This window comes from Gopherus evgoodei, chromosome 11 (assembly GCF_007399415.2).
Source record: "Gopherus evgoodei ecotype Sinaloan lineage chromosome 11, rGopEvg1_v1.p, whole genome shotgun sequence".
NCBI lineage: Eukaryota > Metazoa > Chordata > Testudines > Testudinidae > Gopherus > Gopherus evgoodei.
The window spans coordinates 44,960,373-44,981,915 of record NC_044332.1 but is presented as its reverse complement, the minus strand read 5'-3'; the positions used below and the strand labels follow the sequence as shown (position 1 = coordinate 44,981,915).

The 21,543-nt window shown below is 45.3% G+C and overlaps 2 protein-coding genes across 3 annotated transcripts in view; one reads left to right on the top strand and one right to left on the bottom strand.

The window, feature by feature from the left end:
• Positions 1 to 21,543, bottom strand: part of LOC115659409 (sodium channel protein type 3 subunit alpha) — a 964,414-nt gene that overhangs the window by 189,429 nt on the left and 753,442 nt on the right. The gene's annotated exons all lie outside the window — the stretch shown is intronic.
• Positions 1 to 21,543, top strand: part of SCN2A (sodium voltage-gated channel alpha subunit 2) — a 140,284-nt gene that overhangs the window by 48,446 nt on the left and 70,295 nt on the right. The window contains 9 exon segments of the mRNA XM_030579479.1: positions 626 to 898; positions 4,206 to 4,269; positions 4,918 to 5,059; positions 5,854 to 6,060; positions 7,593 to 7,886; positions 16,495 to 16,602; positions 16,604 to 16,781; positions 16,784 to 16,836; positions 17,948 to 18,080. Coding sequence (XP_030435339.1) covers positions 626 to 898; positions 4,206 to 4,269; positions 4,918 to 5,059; positions 5,854 to 6,060; positions 7,593 to 7,886; positions 16,495 to 16,602; positions 16,604 to 16,781; positions 16,784 to 16,836; positions 17,948 to 18,080 — 1,452 coding nt within the window.

Sequence of the window (21,543 nt, the reverse complement as noted above, 5' to 3'; positions counted from 1 at the left end):
TTAATCTTAAGGCTTTCATATTGATGCAAATTTTATCATTTGTTGCAATCACTTGGGATTGAAGCGTGTAATCAGTTTTAAAAATTTAACATAAAGAAATAAAACCATAAAGGATAGCATGGGCATGCATGGGGGATTTTTTTAAAGATGTCTTTCTTCTCCAAACCATCATCTGTTCTATAACATACGATTTAACACTGTATCCTTAAAATATTAGCATGTAATAAAATCTTTTCTGCTGTCTTACCAATGTAAAATTTTTGAAACAAAACAATATAATAGAGGTTTGGGCAAGAAGCATCAGCAAATGAAAACAAGAAACTTTTTCTATACAGGGCTGAGATATAGCATGAATAGTAAAATCACTGGTTTTGGCATTACCAATGTGTTTGGCATTATGTATTCTTTATTTCCATATACAAATCTCAAATGAACATAAACCTACAGCTTTTCATTCATCCTCACAAGCGATCAAGCTTTTCATAAAATTTACTATATCACAAACATTAGAATCATTTTCTTGTCATTCTGCATGAAATCTTTATCTTTTCAGGAAAAAGCACACAATATTTTATATGTTTAGTATCTGTTTAACATCATAATAAAAATCCCTTTCTGTTTGCAGGCTTGAAGACTATCGTGGGAGCCCTCATTCAGTCTGTGAAGAAGCTCTCAGATGTAATGATCCTGACTGTGTTTTGTCTGAGTGTATTTGCACTAATAGGGCTGCAGCTGTTCATGGGCAACTTGAGGCACAAATGCTTGCAGTGGCCTCCAGACAATTCTACTTTGGAAATAAATGTTATTTCCTACTTTAATAGCACAATGGGCGAGAATGGAACATTTGTTAATACAACAGTGAGCACATTTAATTGGGAGGAATACATCGAGGATAGAAGTAAGAATTTATGATTCATTACATTGTTTTGTCTGAAAGATTTAAAAACAGATAGAAAAGCATGGTGCTAATGTCTTTCCATTAAGATTAAAGTAGTATAACCAGATTTAAAGATATAAAAAGTCAAAAGTCTGGTAGTTCTGGTACAACTAAGGAAGGCATTATGTATAGATAAATAGTCTCAGTGTGGATTAAAATTTCTCATCAATAAATCATCATCATATTATCACCGCATGTTAAAATTTCCCTTAAAAAATTCTTAAAGATGGCTTGTATGGAGTACAACTAATCCCTCCAGCTGAGTCCTGATCTGGAGGAATAAGCAAGAGCTTGCATATTACACAGCTGTTCATTTATTTCTAATCTGCGAATAAATCAATGACCTAACACTTTAGTATTCTTAATATCTTATCAGTTGGACAATGATTTAAAGGAAAGTACAGGAACCAGTGCAGCATTTGCATTTATCTCAGACAGGCAGCTGGTTAAAGACACAAACTGTTACATTAAGAAATAAAAAATGTTAATAAAAATAATAAGAATCAGTATACAACAATTCTGAAAGTCTTTGTCATGCTTTGATATGATGAGCTGTATTTCCTTTGTCCTAATCTATACCATTACTGTCAAGGTGTCAGTTCTTTTTCTGATTGTTAATGATCTATTTTATTATACTTACGATCATGTTTAGTGATTTAACCTACATTGTAATTAGATCTTGTCTTACTATAATAACAGAGGCTAAGTATGTATCTCCCCCTCACAGTCTTGTAATATATTTATCTTCTCAACACCCTGTTTACTATTATCTCCTTTTTACAGATGGAGAACTGAGCCACGAGACTAAGAGCCATATTTTTAAAGGTATTTAGGTGCCTAAAGATGCAGATAGGCACCTAGTGGGATTTTCAAAAGCACCTAAGTCCCAATGACTTTTTAAAAATCCACACTAGGTACCTAAATATCTTTAAAAACAGGATCTAAGGTTATATGGGAAGTCTGTGATAGAGCAGGGAATTGATTCTAAGTTTTGTGATTCCCTAACTACTGCTCCATCCTTCTTCTCTAAATAGTTATTAGATGACCTCCTGCAGTGGGACTGCAGTTTTTCTTTAAGACATCTGGGGCATAAGGTCTGCACATTGTCTGTATTTATATTAGATTCTCTACTGTGTCCAGCTTATGCTGTTGCAGTAGTGTAGAGACATGGTTATAGTTCCCTGATTCTCTGGTTTCATGTGGCCCAGCTGGCAATGGTCCATAAAGGTAAGTCTACACTGCATTTTAAAACCTGCAGCAGTGAATCTCAGAGCCCGCGTCTACAGACTTGGGTTCACACTATAGCACAAAAACATTGTGGCTGTGGCTGGAGCTCCAGCTCTGAAACCCAGCCCGTCCTCTGGCTTCAGAATCTGAGCTCCAGCCCAAACCCAACCATCTGTGCAACAGTTTTTAGCACCATAGTCCTATCCTAAGTCTGTAGACCTGGTCTCTGAGATCACTGCAGTGAGTTTTAAAACAAAATGGACATAAGGGACTGCCTGCTTTCTGGTGATAATCAGAAAACATCTCACTCTGGCTATTCCCCCTCCCTGCCATGACGTACCACTTGCACCAAGAGTTGAACTAGTTCTGATGGTGCGACACCTATTAGAGATTCCCCATTCCAGGGGGAATCCATACAGGGGAGATAGGGTAAATTGCTGTTCCTTTTGCACCTCTTGAGTGGCACAAAGGAAACTAGGGGCAAGAATCTGCATTTCCCAGACATTTCTTCATAAGTAAAACGAGTTGTCTTTTGTGAATCAAACCTATTCTTACTGCCATTGGCATTTTAAGATTAGTCATTCCTCTGGCCCAATATGTGGCAAATGGGATATCATCTGATTTCATAACAGAAAGCTTTGTGTCTGTACCTCAAGGCCAATTTTCCTCTTAGCATAGTTTTATTCTGCTAGAGGCATAGTCAATATTCCTTCACAAGTATATTTACTGTGGGACAAAAGGTCAAAAAAATGATAAGTTACATCTGTCAATATGAAGCACACCAGAAATGCAATTTTACCCATGAATGCCCACAAAGAATGGATATTTTTGGTTTTTCTTACAGATATGTGTATTCTCTGATCCCCTTACTCCTGTCGGCCTTTAGACCAAAGACAGATATTGGGATATACTGTTTGGGAGATACCAAAGAAGAAAAGTCTGCTAATTCCAAACAGTACATTCCAATCTCTTTTGCTTCCATGAGAATTTTCAACAAATAGTTCTTCATCTTGATGATAGAATTTGGATTTTCCCTTAATATTGGGCTGGATTGTGCAACCCTTAGTCACCCTGATGAGCACTTATTTTAAACATTATCCTAATTATGACAATGGGGCTGCTTGGTTGAGTAACTGCTTGTCAGTAGGAGTAAGAGTTGCACAATCTAGCATTTTGCTTGTGCTGTTTCACCAATTGATAGCTTTAAAGGGCTGAATTTTGAACATCTTTGTGGCTATCTAAAAATCATCTCTCTACTTTTATTTACTTTGGATTTAAGTTAATGATGTTTGTTATTCAGTAATGAAACTTTAAGTGCAATAGAACATGGATCCATTTACATCACCAGAGAATTTGGCTTAGTAATCCTACACACACACACACACACACACACACACACACACACACACACACACACACACACACACACACACACACTTGGTGGTCTCCCTCCACTTCTCAAAATCAAAGTGTAATTAGCAGCATGCTGTACTGATTTCTCATGTTACTAAGATTTAATTACTTTGATAAATTGCAGTGTAGTGGTTGAATAAAGTAGTATCCTATGAAGTAATCACGAATAATTAATTTAAAAATATATAGACAAATAAATTTTGTTGATTCAGCGTCCTTGTAATTTTTCATGGTGTTTGTTCAGTTATTTACAAACGTATAAAATCTGGTAATCCACAGTGGGTCTCCCAATCATTTGTATGGCTTAACAAGAGTCTACTGTACTATTACTTTGCTGTTTCTCTAAAGAAATGCATCTTCTAGACCTGTTAGAAAATCTTTTGTTTGTCAAAAACATTATTTTTGCTTTTCCCCTTAGTTTTAAAATTATAAGATATCACTCCTAAAATTATTTTTGTAGTTTCCGTATTATGGTTACATTAATTTCCTTTAAAACACAAAAGTTTATATTATTTTGTACGCATACATTTAGATTTAAATGGTTTCTTTATGTGGTGACTAAACACATTTTTTCAGTAAATTCACCTCACTTCCCCCCTACCCTCAACCCCTTTCTCTTTATAAACAGGTCATTTTTACTTTTTGGAAGGACAAAATGATGCTCTGCTGTGTGGCAATAGTTCAGATGCAGGGTAAGAAAATGTTTCAATATATTTTATTGTCTTTTATGATAACAGTTATATGTTTAGATATAACTTAGGAAAACTCAAGCGGACAACCCACTGCAGTCTTCCACAGTGTATTATTTCAAATCAACAAAGTTTCTGGAGTATGATACTGGATTTCTGAGTATCAGCGTCAACATGACTTGAACTTGCAATGGTCCTATATAAGTGCATCAGGCTAGCCTCTTTCCCTAAAAGTAGGCATTCAAATACTTAGAGAATAAACATTGGCTGCCATCTGGCTGAGTAGTGCCCTTATTATCGGCCATGCCAGTGGACACTCTTTTGCAATTCCACAGGAGATGAGCTGACAAGCTTGTGAGAATCAAGAGCATGAATGGAAAGGATAGTTTATTATAAATTTTATTATTAAAGCATTGAAGTGTTCTTAGAAAATAACATACTTTTTTTCTTTTCTAATTTGTTTTATCTTAGCTAACCTACAGCATCCTTTATTGAATTGATTTGTAGCATAAAATTTTAGCTGATAATAATGTAATCTTGAGTAAGTGACCAAATGTTGGCAACTCATATTCCTGAACATTTCTGTGATGTACAGTAGTGTATTATGATTTGGAGTATCTATTTAAAATAGCATTTCTTCTTCTTTTGTAGTCAATGTCCAGAAGGATATATATGTATAAAAGCTGGTAGAAACCCCAACTATGGCTACACAAGCTTTGACACATTCAGCTGGGCATTTTTGTCACTCTTTCGACTGATGACTCAGGACTTTTGGGAGAATCTTTATCAGCTGGTGAGGATCCACTAAAATAAACACTATTACTACTACTACTACTACAACAACTACAACCTACCATTTACATAGTGCTTTTCATCCACATATCCCTGAGAATGCTTGGGGCAGGAACCATCTTTGTGTTTTGTGTTTCTGTACTACCTAGCACAATAGGGATCTGGTGGATGACTGAGGCTCTTAGGTTATACTGCATAAATAATAAGAATAATTGTGAATAATCAAGAATAACTGTATTAAGGTGAGTAATGTATCTATCAATCTTTACCTAAATTGGTAAAGTATATTGTACAAACACAATCAGTGAATACCAGAGTCATGTTTGGCTCCCAGTCCAGTGTTCTTTATGTCACTAGACCACGCTTCCTCCTTAAGGGGCACATCCTGTCTCCAACCTCCTTGGGTGTGGATAAGGATAAGGTGTGACCAGTGGGCCTTCTCCTGTGTAGATCTCCAGGATAAAACCCCAGTGTAGGGGGAGAGCTTTGGCAGCTGACACTACTACAGCATCTAGTTTGTAGTAGAAGTTGTGAAGCAGTTGAGCTGCAGAATCTTATTCACCTTGAACCCACTAGAGATTCTTTTGCAAAGCCCATTTAACTCTAGTTTTGCACTTGTGAGCAGAATATGACCCACAAGATTTTTATATGGAAAACTATATGAAGTATCTAAAATCAGTTGTGTCAACACAAGCTCTTACTATAATAGAATTGTGCATTGCTAAATTATAGTGTATAAAGACTATGTAGTACCTTTAAAAAACTGATAAAGCTATTTATTTGTTTTTTCCTCAGACTCTACGTGCTGCTGGCAAAACATATATGATATTTTTCGTTCTGGTAATTTTCCTGGGTTCTTTCTATCTGATTAACTTGATCCTGGCAGTTGTTGCCATGGCCTATGAAGAACAGAATCAAGCAACCATGGAAGAAGCAGAGCAGAAGGAGGCAGAATTTCAGCAGATGCTTGAACAGTTGAAAAAACAACAAGAAGAAGCTCAGGTACCTTTGTTATCCAAAACTGCTCCTTTAGTGCAAGGCTATGCACTGGTCCTTTTCAGCTGCACGTGAGAATAAACCCCGCCCCCTTCACAGTAGTAAATTACTTCCCCCACACAAACACAGCCCTTGAACAAGGGTGAGCAATAGAGAAATAATGACTCTCCTCCTTACTCAGGTCTAAATGATCAGTTCAGTCTGTTGATTAGTAACAAATCTGGTAAAGAACACTGAGCTGAGACGCTGGAGATTGAAGTCTCAGGTGGACATGTGAAAAAAACACTGGTTCTGGTACATGAATTATTTACAGCTAAATGACTTTGCATTACATTTCTTGAATGTAACTCAGGACAAATACGTTGTGGAAATGGCAAGACTGAGCAGAAAATTACAATAGAGATTCAGGCCAAAAGAAAACCTACTTATTTTGTGGGCAGTGCTCCCCACTAGAGTATTGTTGCATCACTTGGAATCAGACTGGAAAAAAGGCATACATTTTAAATGGTGAGAGTAATTAGCATTGGAACAATTTAGCAGGGGTCATATTGGATTCTCCATCACTGACAATTTTAAAATCAAGACTGGATGTGTTGATTCAAGAAATTCTTTTGGGGAAGTTCTATGGCCTCTGTTATATAGGAGGTCAGACTAGCTGATTACAATGGTCTCTTCTAGCCTTAGAATCTATGAACATTTGTGTCCTATTTTGAAGCCGCTTTCCTGTTTTTGAAGCCCCTCACACTTCCTAATGGACTAGTTGGTTGACTGACATCATACTCCTGGCCAGTGGCTAGCTAAAGCTGGAGTTGATCTGTGTCTTCCTGGTATGTGTCTGGCTAAAGACCTGCTGAGCTATGCCTTCTAGCAGCATCTGGTGCTGACTGCAGCTTTAAAAAAACCATTATTTAGTCAAATTCTCTACAAATGTTTGAGACTATAAGAAGCACCAGGGCTGTTGTGGAACATAGTTTAACTCAATTCTATGAAGATCACTTACTGGAATGATGTCATTGATATTAGTCCATTTAGGAGTTGGAAAGTATCCATATGTGCAAAGGACCCAGCAAAGGTGGTTTAATGAAATGTTATCCCGTTACTGCAGATTTTATTTGTCTTATATTTTCTTTTCTTTACATTCTTTCTTTGACTACATTCCCTGAACTTTATATAGTTTGTTTGCTGGTTAAGATTCATTGAAAAAATGCTATATTGTTCCCTTTTCTTTAATCCAACAAAAACATGATTGTTCACCTGTGGCTCCAGTGATGCAGTTTTCTTCTGGATTTTTCTACTCCCTGTCAGGTTCAGGGCTAGAATATCAGGGCCATTTTTGGTCTGGATTGCAGTGGACTGGTGAATTATTGTTCCTTGCACATTGACAGAAAGGTACTTTGTGAAATATGCTATGCTTTATGAAGTGGGTTCAGTGGTTTCAGTGCTTCACTTTCACAAACATCACATTCACTCACTTTAAAAAAAATGTAAAAATATTAGTGTTGTACATTTTAATTGTGTGTAACTTTGTGACACAACAGGCAGCAGCAGCAGCTGCAGTAGCAGCTGATTCAAGAGAGTTCAGCGGAGTAGGTGGGGTAGGAGGATTCTCTGAAAGTTCTTCTGAAGCATCGAAGTTGAGTTCAAAGAGTGCTAAAGAGAGAAGGAACAGAAGGAAGAAGAGAAAACAGAAGGAGCAGTCTGAAGGAGAGGAGAAGGATGAGGAAGATTTTCACAAATCTGAATCAGAAGATAGCATCAGAAGGAAAGGTTTCCGATTCTCCATTGAAGGGAACAGGCTGACATATGAAAAGAGGTTCTCTTCTCCACATCAGGTACAGTGTTATTATCCATTAAACTATGTCTTTATTGCATCATAATCTGTTTGTCATGGAGAGTTCAGTAATGGTAAGGACACAAGGTGAACATCCTTATTCCTGCAGAAGGTGTCGCAGGATCTTTAATAGCGGCGAAGTGTTCTGTGGCACCTTATAGACTAAGAAACGTATTGGAGCATGAGCTTTCGTGAGTGAATACCCACGTCGTCAAATGCATTCACCCACGAAAGCTCATGCTCCAATACGTTTGTTAGACTATAAGGTGTGTGTGATGGTGTGTGGCCGGGAGAGGGGAGCCACACCTCCTCGCTACACGTCGTCTGAGGGCCTCTGCCCTCGGGGCTGAGCAGCCAGCAGTTCAGGCGGCTCAGGCCCTGTAGGCAGGACCGAGCAGTAGCACAGCCAAAGGGGGCCCAGCCCTTGGTTCGGGCGGGCACTAAACCCACAGTTACAATAGCTCAGGCCCTTGTGGCTCAGGGCTGGGCAGTTAGTAGTTCAGGCAGCTCAGGCCTTGTAGGCAGAACCGAGCAGTGGCACAGTCAAAGGGGGCCCAGCCCTTGGTTCGGACGGGGCACGAAACCCACCGTTACAATAGCTCAGGCCCTTGTGGCTCAGGGCTTGGCAGTTATGACCGTGGATGGCTTCCACAGGCCAGGGGAGGGGGAGTCTGCCACCCTTGAAGGGGTGGCAGAGGGAACGCAGGCCCTCTCACTCCACTGCGTTCCAGCCCGGGCCCTAGCAGCAGTTAACGCCGTTAACAGTCAGTGGGGAATCCTGACCGAAACATACTGACATGGGTTCCGGCATACTTGCAGTCTGACTGGGGTCAGCTGCCCCCGGGCTACTTCCTATCTCCCCCCCTGGTCCTACCTGATCGGGGCCATCAGCCCCTGGGAAGCTTAGTAGCATGGGCTCCTCCCGGCCAGGGCTGGGTGGTAAGTCCGGTAGTACCTCAGGAAAGTCCGGCCAGGCCTGGTCCGGGGGTTCCTCGGGGTAGTAGCAGGGACGGGGCAGCTCTGGCAGCTCCTCGTCGTAGCGGGCGTGGGGCAGCTCCAGCAGCTCCTCATCGTAGCGGGCGCGGGGCAGCTCCGGCAGCTCCTCATCGTAGCGGGCGCGGGGCAGCTCCGGCAGCTCCTCGGTGTAGCGGGGAAGTTCTGGCCAGTCAGGGCAACGGCCCTGGGCCTCCGCAGCTTCCCAGTCAGGAGCACCCTCTAGCAGGTCCACTCCTGGCGGCGCCAGGGCTCCAACTGAGGGATGAGGGCCTGCTTTTATACTTCCGGGGCGCCTCCTGACCCTCTGAGGGGTGGGACTACCGTTCAGTGGCCCCGCCCCTTTTGGCGTCTGACGGGGCTCAACCCTCCCTGGGGAGGAGGGGGCCACACCGCCTCGCTACACGCCCCCCTGCTCAAGTCTGGCTCCCGTCTATCGGGGCCAGGCCTTTCCATCTCTTCGAGGCAGAATAGGAAGTCCGCGTTAGCATGGTCCTTGCCGGCCCAATGCTGGATGGTAAACGCATAGGGCTGCAAGGCCAGGTACCAGCGCACGATGCGGGCGTTGTTGTCTTTCATGCGCATTAGCCATTGAAGGCGGGCATGGTCGGTGACAAGGGTGAAAGGTGCACCCAGGAGGAAGAACCAAAGGGCTTTGCAGGCCCACTTCACTGCGAGGGCCTCCTTCTCAACCATGGCATAATTCCGCTCTCGGGGGAATAGTTTTCGGCTCAGGTATAGTACCGGGTGATCTCCTCCTTCTCCTTACTGAGACAGGACCGCCCCTAGGCCGACCTCGGACGCGTCCATTTGGAGGATGAACGGTTTGTCAAAATCGGGACTATACAGGATGGGTTCCCGACATAAACAGCTCTGGAGTGTTCTGAAGGCAACCTCACACTCCGGGGTCCACCGTATCTGTCGGTGGCTATCCTTAGTCAGCAGCCCGGTCAGGGGTGCGGCAACGTTTGCAAACTGTGGGATGAACCGCCAGTAATACCCCCCGAGGTCCAGGAATCGTCGCACTTGCCGTTTTGTTGGGGTCGGGCACTCCGCGAGGGCTTGTACCTTTCCTATGAGTGGTTTTACTTGCCCTCGCCCGGCGGTATAGCCGAGGTAGGTGGTCTCCTTAGGGTTAGCCATCAATCCCGCTTGCCGCAGGGTTCTCAGGACCGCCATGACCCAGTTTAGATGGTCTTCCCAGCAGCGGCTATAGATCACTACGTCATCTAAGTATGCAGCGGCATACTCCTGATGCGGTCGCAACAGATGATCCATGAGCCGCTGAAAGGTCGCGGAGGCCCCATGGAGACCGAAGGGCATCCGGGTGAATTGATAGAGTCCCGACGGGGTGGCAAAGGCAGTCTTCTCTTTGGAAGCCTCCTTGAGCGGGATTTGCCAGTAACCCTTGCTAAGGTCTAGCGTAGTAGTAAACTGGGCCTCCCCGAGGCGGCCCAGCAGCTCGTCTACCTGGGGCATCGGGTAGGCATCGAATTGTGATATAGCATTGACCTTCTGGAAATCTATGCAGAACTGGTGGGTGCCATCTGGCTTGGGCACCAGGACCACCGGACTGCGCCATTTGCTCCGGGACGGCTCGACAACCCCCAGGGCCAACATGGCCTGGACCTCCTCCTCGACCTCCTGGCGCATTCGGTATGGCAATGGCCGGGCGGTTTCTTGTATGATCTTCCCTGGCTCGGTCTGGACCGCGTGACAGGCTAAGGTCGTGTAGCCCGGTAGTGCCGTAAAGATTCGCCAGAACGCCTGCAGGAGACACTTGGCCTGTTTGCGCTGTTCCTCCGTGAACGCGCTGCCCAGCGGGGGTTCGGCCGAGTCCTCCATCTGGGTCATCTCAGGGCCCAGCTCCAGTTCCGGCGGGCACGGGTCGATTAACAGACCCTCCCGGTCACGCCACGGCTTCAGCAGGTTGACATGATATAACTGCTTCTCCTTCCGGCGGCCCGGTTGGCAAATCTCATAATTAACTGGCCCCACTTTCCGAGTTACTTCGTAGGGCCCCTGCCACCGGGTCAACAGCTTCGATTCACTTGAGGGCAGGAGCAAGAGAACCCAGTCTCCAGGGGCAAACTCTCACATCTGCACTTCTCGATTATAACTCCGCTCCTGCCTCTCCTGGGCTACCCTCAAGTTTTCCCGTGCCAGGGTTCCTGCCTGAGTAAGGTATTCCCGCAGCTGGAGGACGTACTGGAGGAGACCCTGGGTTGGGGAGGCCGATTGTTCCCACATCTCCCTCATTAAGTCGAGGAGGCCCCACGGCCTCCGCCCGTACAATAGTTCAAAGGGGGAGAATTTGGTTGACGCCTGGGGGACCTCCCGAATGGCCAGCAACAGAGGCGGTAGGAACTGGTCCCAGTGGCGTAACTCCTTCGGTGGAAACCTTTTCAGCATGTCCTTGAGGGTGCAGTTAAACCACTCCACCAACCCATCGGTCTGTGGGTGGTAGACGGAGGTGTGGAGCTGTTTCACCCCCAGGAGCCTGCAGACTTGTTTCAGTAACCGGGATGTGAAGTTCGTGCCCTGGTCGGTTAGGATCTCTTTAGGTAACCCCATGCGGGAAAAAACCTTCATTAGTTCGCCCGCAATGGTTCGGGCCGTGATGCTCCACAGGGGGATAGCCTCCGGGAACCAGGAGGCATAGTCGACGAGGACCAAGATGTACTGGAAGCCGGCCGCGCTTCTGGGGAGTGGGCCCACCAAGTCCATGGCGACCCGCTCAAATGGGGTTTCGACCAGCAGCATAGGGACCAGGGGCGCCTTGGGTACCCGGGGCGGGGCGGCCAACTGGCACTCCGGGCAGGAACTGCAGTATCGCTTCACGTCCTCATCAAACCCCGGCCAGTAGAATCAGGTCCGAATTTGGGCAAGGGTCTTCTTGCGCCCCAGGTGCCCCGCCGCTGGTACATCGTGGGCCAGCCTCATCACGGCCCGTCGGTGGCAGCAGGGCACGAGGAGTTGCGTCCGTGGCTCCCGCTTGCGGGGGTCCCGGTCGACCCGATAGAGCCTGTCTTGCCGGAGTTCAAAGTGGGGCCACTGCGTGGCCCGATGAGGATTGATGACTGACCCGTCGACCGCCGCGAGTTGCTCATAGGCTCAGCTTAGAGTGGGATCCGCCCGCTGGTCCCGGCAAAAGTCCGTATCAAAATGAGGCTTGGAGGGGGTTTCCTCCTGCGGACCTTCGGCCCCAGGGGTTCCTACTTCATCCCCCTTGATATCCTCTCTGGTCTCCAATGGGGGTTCCTGGGGTTTGGCCTCAAAGGCCGACGTGGACTGGAGGAGCCCCTCAAAGGTGGGCCAGTCTCGTCCCAGAATCACGGGGTAGGCTAGTTGGGGGGCCAAGCCGACCACCAACGATCGAGTGATGTCATTTACAGTTAGTCAGGCCCGGGCGCTGGGGTAGGGTCGGACATCCCCGTGGATGCACTGTAAATGAATTGGTCCCAGGCAGTGGTCGACCAGGGGTCCCAGCGCCTGGCGGACCAAAGTTTGGCCACAGCCAGAGTCAATTAGAGCCGTCGTGGCGTGGTCCCCAACGACCACCGGAACCGTGAGTTTGGGGGGCTGCGGTCGTCGGGCCCAGCCTTTCCACGCACAGACCTGCCCAAAGTTACAGTCCATCTCGGGGCAGTCCTGTTGTTGGTGCTCCACCTTCCCACACCCGAAGCAGGGTCCGATCTCTGGGCATCCGCTCCGGGAAGCGATGGCTTGAGAGCTTCCGGGGGGGGGGGGCCTCTGGCGGCCCCTCTGGAGTCCTGCGGGGGAGGCCTGCGGTGTAGATGAAGATGCCCTCTTCTCACCACGGGGTTGGTCGGGCCCTGGGGCAGGTGGCCGAAAGGCAGGCCCCATAGAAGCCTCTGCGGCCAGGAAGCCCTCCATTAGCGAGACCGCTGCCCCCAGTGTTGCTGGCCGGTGGCGGAGTACCCAGGCCCTCCCCCGGGACAGCAGGATATGAACGAATTGTTCTAGGACCACCTGTTCGGTCACCTCCTCCGCCGTTCTGGCTTCCGGTTGTAGCCAGCAGCGGCACGCCTCCTTCAAGCTTTGTGCTATCAGCCGGGGACGGGCTCCCATCGGGTAGGTCTGCTCCGAAACCATTGCCTGAAGGTTTCGGGGCTGACATCCAAGGCGTCCAAGACTGCAGCCTTCACCCCGATCATAGTCTTTGGCCTCCTCTGCCACCAGCCCGCGATAGGCGATCTGGGCTGGCCCGGTCAGATATGGGGCCAAGAGGGTGGCCCATTGGTCTCGGCCCATCCTGCGACGAGGGCCACGCATTTGAAAGTGATGAATAAGGCCTCAGGGTCATCACCCCCGGGCCCATCTTGGTCAGGCGCAAGGGGGGCAGCCGAACGTGGACCCCCGGCGTCTTCTCCCGCAGGCCAGTCCGGCGGACAGTACGCAGGGCCCGATGAGCTGCTGCAGCTGACTCCCTAGTTGCTGGCATCAGCCGTTGCTGGTGCTCCAGCTGAGCCGCATGCTGCTGCTGCTGCTGCTGCTGGAGGTGAGCAGCGTCCCGCTGTTGCTGCCGTTCGAGTTGGGCGGCCTGCTGCTGCCACTGCTGCAGCAGTTGCGCCGCCTGTTGTCGTTCCTGGCTCTCCGCCAGCAGCTGGAATAGCTGCTCCATACCCATGTCGCTGTCTAGGGAGGGTCGGTTACCCTACCGCCCTCCTACTGGCCCCTTCTCACAGGGGCGAGAGTTCAAGTCCCTGGTCAGGTGCCACTTGTGACGGTGTGCGGCCGGGGCTCAACCCTCCCTGGGGAGGAGGGGAGCCACACCTCCTTGCTACACGTCGTCTGAGGGCCTCTGCCCTCGGGGCTGAGCAGCCAGCAGTTCAGGCGCTCAGGCCTTGTAGGCAGGACCGAGCAGTAGCATAGTCAAAAGGGCCCAGCCTTTGGTTCGGGCGGGCACCAACCCACAGTTACAATAGCTCAGGCCCTTGTGGCTCAGGGCTGAGCAGTTAGTAGTCAGGCAGCTTGGGCCTTGTAGGCAGGACCGAGCAGTGGCACAGTCAAAGGGGGGCCCAGCCCTGGTAACCCACAGTTACAATAGTTCAGGCCCTTGTGGCTCAGGGCTGGGCAGTTATGACTGTGGATGGCCTCCACAGGCCAGGGGAGGGGGAGTCTGCCACCCTTGAAGGGGTGGCAGAGGGAACGCAGGCCCTCCCACTCCACTGCGTTCCAGCCTGGGGCCCTAGCAGCGGTTAACGCCGTCAACAGTCAGTGGGGAATCCTGACCGAAACACACTGACATGGGTTCCGGCATACTTGCAGTCTGACTGGGGTCAGCTGCCCCTGGGCTACTTCCTATCTCCCCCCCTGGTCCTACCTGATCGGGGCCATCAGCCCCTGGGAAGCTTAGTAGCATGGGCTCCTCCCGGCCAGGGCTGGGCGGTAGGGTCCGGGTAGTACTTCAGGAAAGTCCGGCCAGGCCTGGTCTGGAGGTTCCTCGGGGTTGTAGCAGGGACAGGGCAGCTCCGGCAGCTCCTCGTCGTAGTGGGCGTGGGGCAGCTCCAGCAGCTCCTCGGCGTAGCGGGCACGGGGCAGCTCCGGCAGTTCCTCGGCTTAGCGAGGAAGTTCTGGCCAGTCAGGGCAACGACCCTGGGCCTCCACAGCTTCCCAGTCAGGAGCACCCTCTAGCAGGTCCGCTCCCGGCGGCGGCAGGGCTCCAACTGAGGGATGAGGGCCTGCTTTTATACTTCCAGGGCGCCTCCTGACCCTCTGAGGGGCGGGACTACTGCTCAGTGGCCCCACCCCTTTTGGCGTCTGACGGGGCTCAACCCTCCCTGGGAGGAGGGGGGGCCACACCGCCTTGCTACAGTGCCACAGAACTCTTTGCCGCTTTTACAGATCCAGACTAACACATCTACCCCTCTTATACTTGACAGGATCTTTAATTAATTCAGATGGTCAGGACTTTTTGTTAAACACTTGCAGTGAAATATGAAGCTGTTAGAATTAGAGAGATTTTGTTTTTCATTGCAAATTAAAAAAAACCACCTGAATGAAAAATGTGTCACTTCTCACATTTCTTTCTTGAAAATGGACCCATTTACTTGTGAAAATGGGTGCATTCAGAGTGAATAGGTGGTTTCAAGATTTGCATGTTTGTATCTGAAATATCACATTTCCAATGACAAAGCAGCCATTTAATGAACTTCACAAAAAATAAAATATGAGGGACACAAAGGTCACTTCACATGGCAAAAATTTCCATGTGAATTTTTTCATGTGAAAAGTGTTCATTAGTTTCAGAATCTTGATTTTATGTCTCAAAAAAGATAGCAGTGCCAGTAGCAAAGTGCCACTTGCCTCTCTCCTGTGTCAGTGGCACGATGATGACTGCGAAAGAAGAGTGCCATCTACAGAATCCACAGCACACTTCCTTCAGCAGCTGTCTTTTATCCAGAGGTCTTGGATCCCAACACTGACCCAGCTCAAGCATGTTTAGTATGTGAGATCAGATAGGATAACAACACAAAGTGTATCGCTCCAGCAATATAGGCTATGTCTACACTTGGAGCACTATGTAGATACAGACACTGCATGCTCCCCAGCACAGGTATAAATAGCAGTGTAGATGATGAGGCATGGCTTAGATGAGTAGAGTAAAGACATGCCAGAAACTTTATGGTATATACTCTACATACTCTCTACATGCCCCAGCAGTGCTCTCGCAGTTATAGTGTCCCCTGCTGCCCTTCAGCCAGAGCCTTTATTACTATGTGGACTCTTCACACTGACGTGTGTTCACAGCCTCCTTTTCACTGCAGTTGGTTAGTTACATGTATCCTACATGCTGCCGTAAGTGTAGACAAGGCCTTAGTGTTCTAATTAAATTATATAAAGGATGACCATATGTAATCATTCAAATCAAGAGGCGTATTCATATGAGTAAAGTTACACAAATGCTTGAATGGTTTTAGGACTGGAGCTTAATTTGAGGTCAGATCCTGAAAAGACTCATGCATATCAAATTCAATGGGACTACTCACACAAGTAAATTTATTCATATGCCCATATGTTTTTGCAAGATGATCCTTGTTAGTATTTGTTTAAGGAAATGCAAACAAAAAAGCCCTCTGAGAACTCCTTGCGGGATTGGGGCATAAATGAATAATATCTAGGAAAATATTTACATTTATTAAGCTAACTCATATTTGTTGGCTGTCTGTCAGTACAAAGTAGGGCCCAAGAAATTTGCAGAAAAATGTATGTAGCCAAGCATATAGACCAACCCAAAGCAGGAATAAATAAGAATCTAGCTTCAGTTTTATTAATTTATGAAAAGCATGCAATAAAATATGCAGAGTTAGAGGAAGCAATTTCATTAAACAGCATCTTTTACTATAATTAAACTGATTGATTTTATTTTTCTGAGTGGCAAAGTAACTATGGGCAGTGGCAATCACTTGTGTGCTCTCTTTGATTAATTTTACTCTCAAGCCACCTAAAAGTGTGTGTTATGTACGCGCGTGTGTGTGTAATAGTCTCTTTCTTTGTCTATGACATAAATTTTTAGAACATATTAACTTTGTTCATATGAAAACATTTTTTAAGAATTTCAGCTAATATTTATATAATTTTCTTTCATACAGTCTTTGCTGAGCATTCGTGGCTCTCTGTTTTCCCCAAGGCGCAGCAGCAGAACGAGTCTTTTCAGCTTCCGAGGTCGAGCAAAGGATGTAGGATCAGAAAATGACTTTGGCCGATGATGAACATAGTACTTTTGAAGACATGAGAGTAGAAGAGGTTCCTCTTGTTCCACATAGACATGGTGAACGGCGCAACAGTAACATTAGTCAGGCCAGTAGGTCATCCAGGATGATACCAGTGCTTCCCGCAAAGGGGAAAATGCACAGCACTGTAGATTGCAATGGAGTGGTTTCTTAGTTGGTGGACCTCCGGCTCTCACGTCACCTGGACAGCTTCTCCCAGAGGTGATCATTGCAGCAGTGGCCTGTTTTATGAATGTAGGAAGGTTCTAATAGGCAAGGTGGCTCTTCTTACTACACAGGCCTGTGTTTCTACAAAATGAAATCACTTGGGAATGATTCTGCCTGGGTCAAGCTGTGAATGATCCTGTATATTTTAACACCTTTAATATTGTCCACAAATAACACAGCCTAAAAACTGAAATTTGTCTCCAATCTCTAATTAAATACCTGAAATTCGTGTTAATACACTAGGAATTAACAAGATAAATAATAATAATGTAATAGCAAAATGTATGGCTTTTATATATCAGGCAGTCAGTACATTTTCAATGAAGATTTAATTGGGAAGTTCTGCATCCTATATCAGATGGATGTCAAAAATTACAAAAATGATAATGGGGTATATATAATGGAATAAATTAAATCATAGTGTAACTCCCATTAACTCCACATACCGCTCTCTATAGAATACTGTGTTTATCTTGAATAGGTTTGTGATACTACTACTCTCAGCAGTTCAGATTCTTACAGGTTAATTTTTTGTATAAATTTCAGTGTAATTAGACATTATTTGTCCTTTGATTTTGGTTTGAAAATTTAGGTAGAGGCTTACTATATAGATATTCACTCTAAATGAGAATCAACCCAAGAAAATGTGTACACCGCACTTGGCCTACAGCTGCCTGTCTGTGTAGCTGTGTGGATACAGATTTAGAAAAGATATGCCCACATATTAGAAGAGATTTATAAGAAAGCTCAGTGCCAAATTCTGTGGATCTGTTTTTCAAATTTTCGAATACTTAAATCCATGTGAGAAAGACATGCAAATTGAATTTCTGGGCCATGAATCAGCAAAGTATATAAGCACATGCCTAACTTTAAGAGCACACAAGTAGTCCTGTTGAAGTCAATGTGGCTAGTTTCATTCTTAAGTTAGGCATGTGCGTAATTTTTTAACTGAACTGGTACGTGAAATGAATCTGTAATACAGGGGATATGAACCTACACATCCCTCATTTTCCTGGAAACTCATTACTTTTATAGAATCCTATAGTGTGTTTGCTTATTAATGAACACCATGGTGATAGTCTATTTTATCAGCATTTATTTTCAGGGCACGACAACAGAAACAGAATTAAGAAAGAGACGGACAAGTTCTTACCATGTTTCTATGGATTTCCTAGCAGAGCCCAGTGCAAGGCAAAGAGCAATGAGTTTAGCCAGCATACTCACAAACACAATGGAAGGTATGTAGCATGGGATGTTTGATATGCCTATATATAAATAGTATATATACCTGGTTAGAGAAAAACTCTGCAACACTTCACTTGTTCACCTGGAAGTGTATATGGGAAGGGATGGTCTTGTGGCTAAAGCACAGTACAGTGAGTTAGGAGACTAGGCTTCTACTCCTGGCTCTGTCACAGATTTCCTGCTTGACTTTGGGGAAGTGACTGAGTATCGGTCTTCACTATGGATTTTTGTTGTCAGTCAGGGTGTGAAGAGGTGTGATCCATGACTGACATACTTGTGCTGTCAGATGTCCTTAGTGTAGATGAAGTTATACTGGCAAAGCTGGTGACTGGTATAGCTTGTTTTACTCATGGTGGTGATTTTATTATATCAGTACAAAGTGTCCACATCAGGAGTGTATTGATGTTATAGTATACCATTTTTCCTGTAAAGTGCTCTTGGTGTAGACAAGGCCTAGGGCTGTGTCAGTGCTAGATTCTTACATAAGATTTCCCACCATTACTCTCACAAATGCAATTCAGTTGGGAGGCAGCAATGGTTGGAATGCTAGCTAGAGCAGCCGCAGGTGTTCTAGCTGCCAAGTAAGCCAACCCTGCTCAGATAGGTCTATTTTCAGTTCCTACACTAATATTCCCACCATTTCTACCTCTTGTGGAGCCACATTGATAATAGCACCAGCAGGTCCTTAGAACTTCTTGCCTTCAGGAGCAGCAGCAGTCTTTTCTGTTGAGGTCTTAGATCCCAACACTGGCCCAGCTCAAGCATGTTTAGTATGTGAGATCAGAAAGAATTAACAACACAAAGTCGTATCACTCCAACAATATAGGCTATGTCTAGACTTACAGCACTATGTAGAATACAGACATTGCATACTCCCTAGCAAGGTATAAATAGCAGTGTAGATGATGAGGCATTGCTTAGATGAATGGAGTAAAGACATGCCAGAACTTTATGGTATATACACGACATACTCTCTACATGCCGCAAAGGTGCTTCTTACCATCTACACAGCTATTTTTAGCATTATAGTGTCCCTCTGCCTCCCTTCTGCCAGAGCCTTTCATTGCCATGTGAAGCTACACACTGAAGTGTGTTCACAGCCTCCTTTTCACTGCAGCAGTTAGTCACATGTACCCTACATGCTGCCGTAAGTGTAGACAAGGCCATAGTGTTTCTAATTAAATCATAATAAAGGATGACCTTATGTAATTATTCAAGTCAAGAGGAGTATTCATATGAGTAAAGTTACACAAATGCTTGAATGGTTTTAGGATTGGAACTTAATTTGAGGTCTGATCCTGAAAAGACTCATGCATATGAGTAAATTTACTCACATGAGTAGCCCCATCAGTGATTTTGTTTCCTTCCATGCAGTGAACCCACTTTAGATAATAAACAATAAACAAAAAATTAACTGCTTCATAGCTAAAGGTCAAGTTGTAGGTCTTTTATAGGCTTGTTTTAATTGGCTTTGTTACCACCTTGAGGCTCTTGGCACCAGCTTTCACCTTGGGTAGCAGTGCAAAATCTGAAAATCAGAAGATCATAACTAAAACAAAACAGCACCACATCACCCCTCTTACAGTAAAGTGCAAAAGCATGTCGCTCATGCACCTCAAGATCACATGGGCAAAGGAAAGGTTTTATGTGCCAAGATGACAAAGTTAAGGGCATATTCATGTGTCTTGGTTCTTGTCTAGAGACAAACAGGCAAGAGTCCCACTTATAGAATCATAGACTTTAAGGTCAGAAGGGATCATTATGATCATCTAGTCTGACCTCCTGCACAATGCACAGATGCTGATAGCAACTGGGTTCCCCTGTAAAAGCAGCAAAGAATCCTGTGGTACCTTATAGACTAACAGACGTTTTGGAGCATATTAGTCTATAAGGTGCCACAGGATTCTTTGCTGCTTTTACAGATCCAGACTAACACGGCTGCCCCTCTGATACTGGGTTCCCCTGGTTTCAATCAAAGGATACTATCAGACAAGCAGATGAGGTGCCCACTCATGCAGTCAGTGACAATCACCAGGTTCTTCTACTCTTGTCACAGAAATACTACTAGAAGTGATCAGAGAAGTCCCCACGCTCAGTCATGACAGCCATTGGATATAAAATAAAAGAACAGCATGGGCTGAGTGACCGTGTCTCTGACTCTCAAGTGCAAATAAAATCCCTCCAAAATGATTTAATTAGTTTGACTTTTATGGGGAAACAGTCATCTATCCTTCTCTTGTATTCTTGTACTCTGATGCTTCCATCCATTTCTGTTGGGATAACTGGTGGATAACAAGGGCAGTGATGAGGCGTAATGGTTCCTTACAATCTGGGCCCTGAGTCTCTCCAATTCTGACATTGATAGGGCCAATCTAGCAATTAGACATGGAAAACAGTCTCATAAACCTGAGAGAAAAATTCACTCAAGAAATGAGAGCATGTGCCACATCCCATCCCCAGGTAAGTTCTATATTGTGTCAGAAGGTGATTGAAGTACTAGGTATTCAAACCAAGGACAAAGATGTGAATCACCTGCAGGCAGCATTTCCCCTAGAAGTAACAGAAGGAAATGGGGAACTGATGAATTTGCACCATTTCGCTGTATGTTTTTCACAGAAAAAAGGATTATGAGAATTCCAGAATCTTTCCATCCAAAGATATTGTCAGCATTTAGTAGAACTCATCGGAGAGATGCTTTTTTTTTTTTTTTCCAAATTCATCATAGCCAAGAAAATTTATGGCATTACATGGACATGTGAAGGCAGTGAAAATATACAAGTTCAGGACAAATTCATATAGATTATCCACACTGAACTTTGTTATTATTAAGTTTTTACATTTATTATTATTATTTGTAGTAGTAAATGACAGTCACTGCACCAAAATGCCTACAAAATGCCTACAATCTATAAATTGCTTTCCCTACGCAGTACAATAGAAGAAGGTGGCTCAGGCCCCAGTGTTCAGGTTGGATTACAAACTATATATTCAAAGCATACAAGAAGCAGAATGTGGTAGAAATGTAAGAATTGCCATATAGTCCCATATCCTTATTTTTTTTTATGATCTTGCTAAACTCCTGACCTCAACTCGGTCAGGAGTTTAACTGCCATATGAGGAGAGATTAATAAGACTTAGACTTTTCAGCTTGGAAAAGATACGACTAATGGGGAGATATGATACAGGTCTATAAAATCATGACTGGTGTGGAGAAAAGTAAATAAGGAAGTGTTATTTACTTCATCTCATAACACAAGAACTAGGGGTCACCAAATGAAATTAATAGGCAGCAGGTTTAAAACAAACAAAAGGAAGTAATTCTTCACACAACACACAATCAACCTGTGGAACTCCTTGCCAGAGGCTGTTGTGAAGGCCAAGATTATAACAGGGTTTTTAAAAAAAACTAGATAAGATCATGGAGGGTAGGTCCATCAGTGACTATTAGCCAGGGTG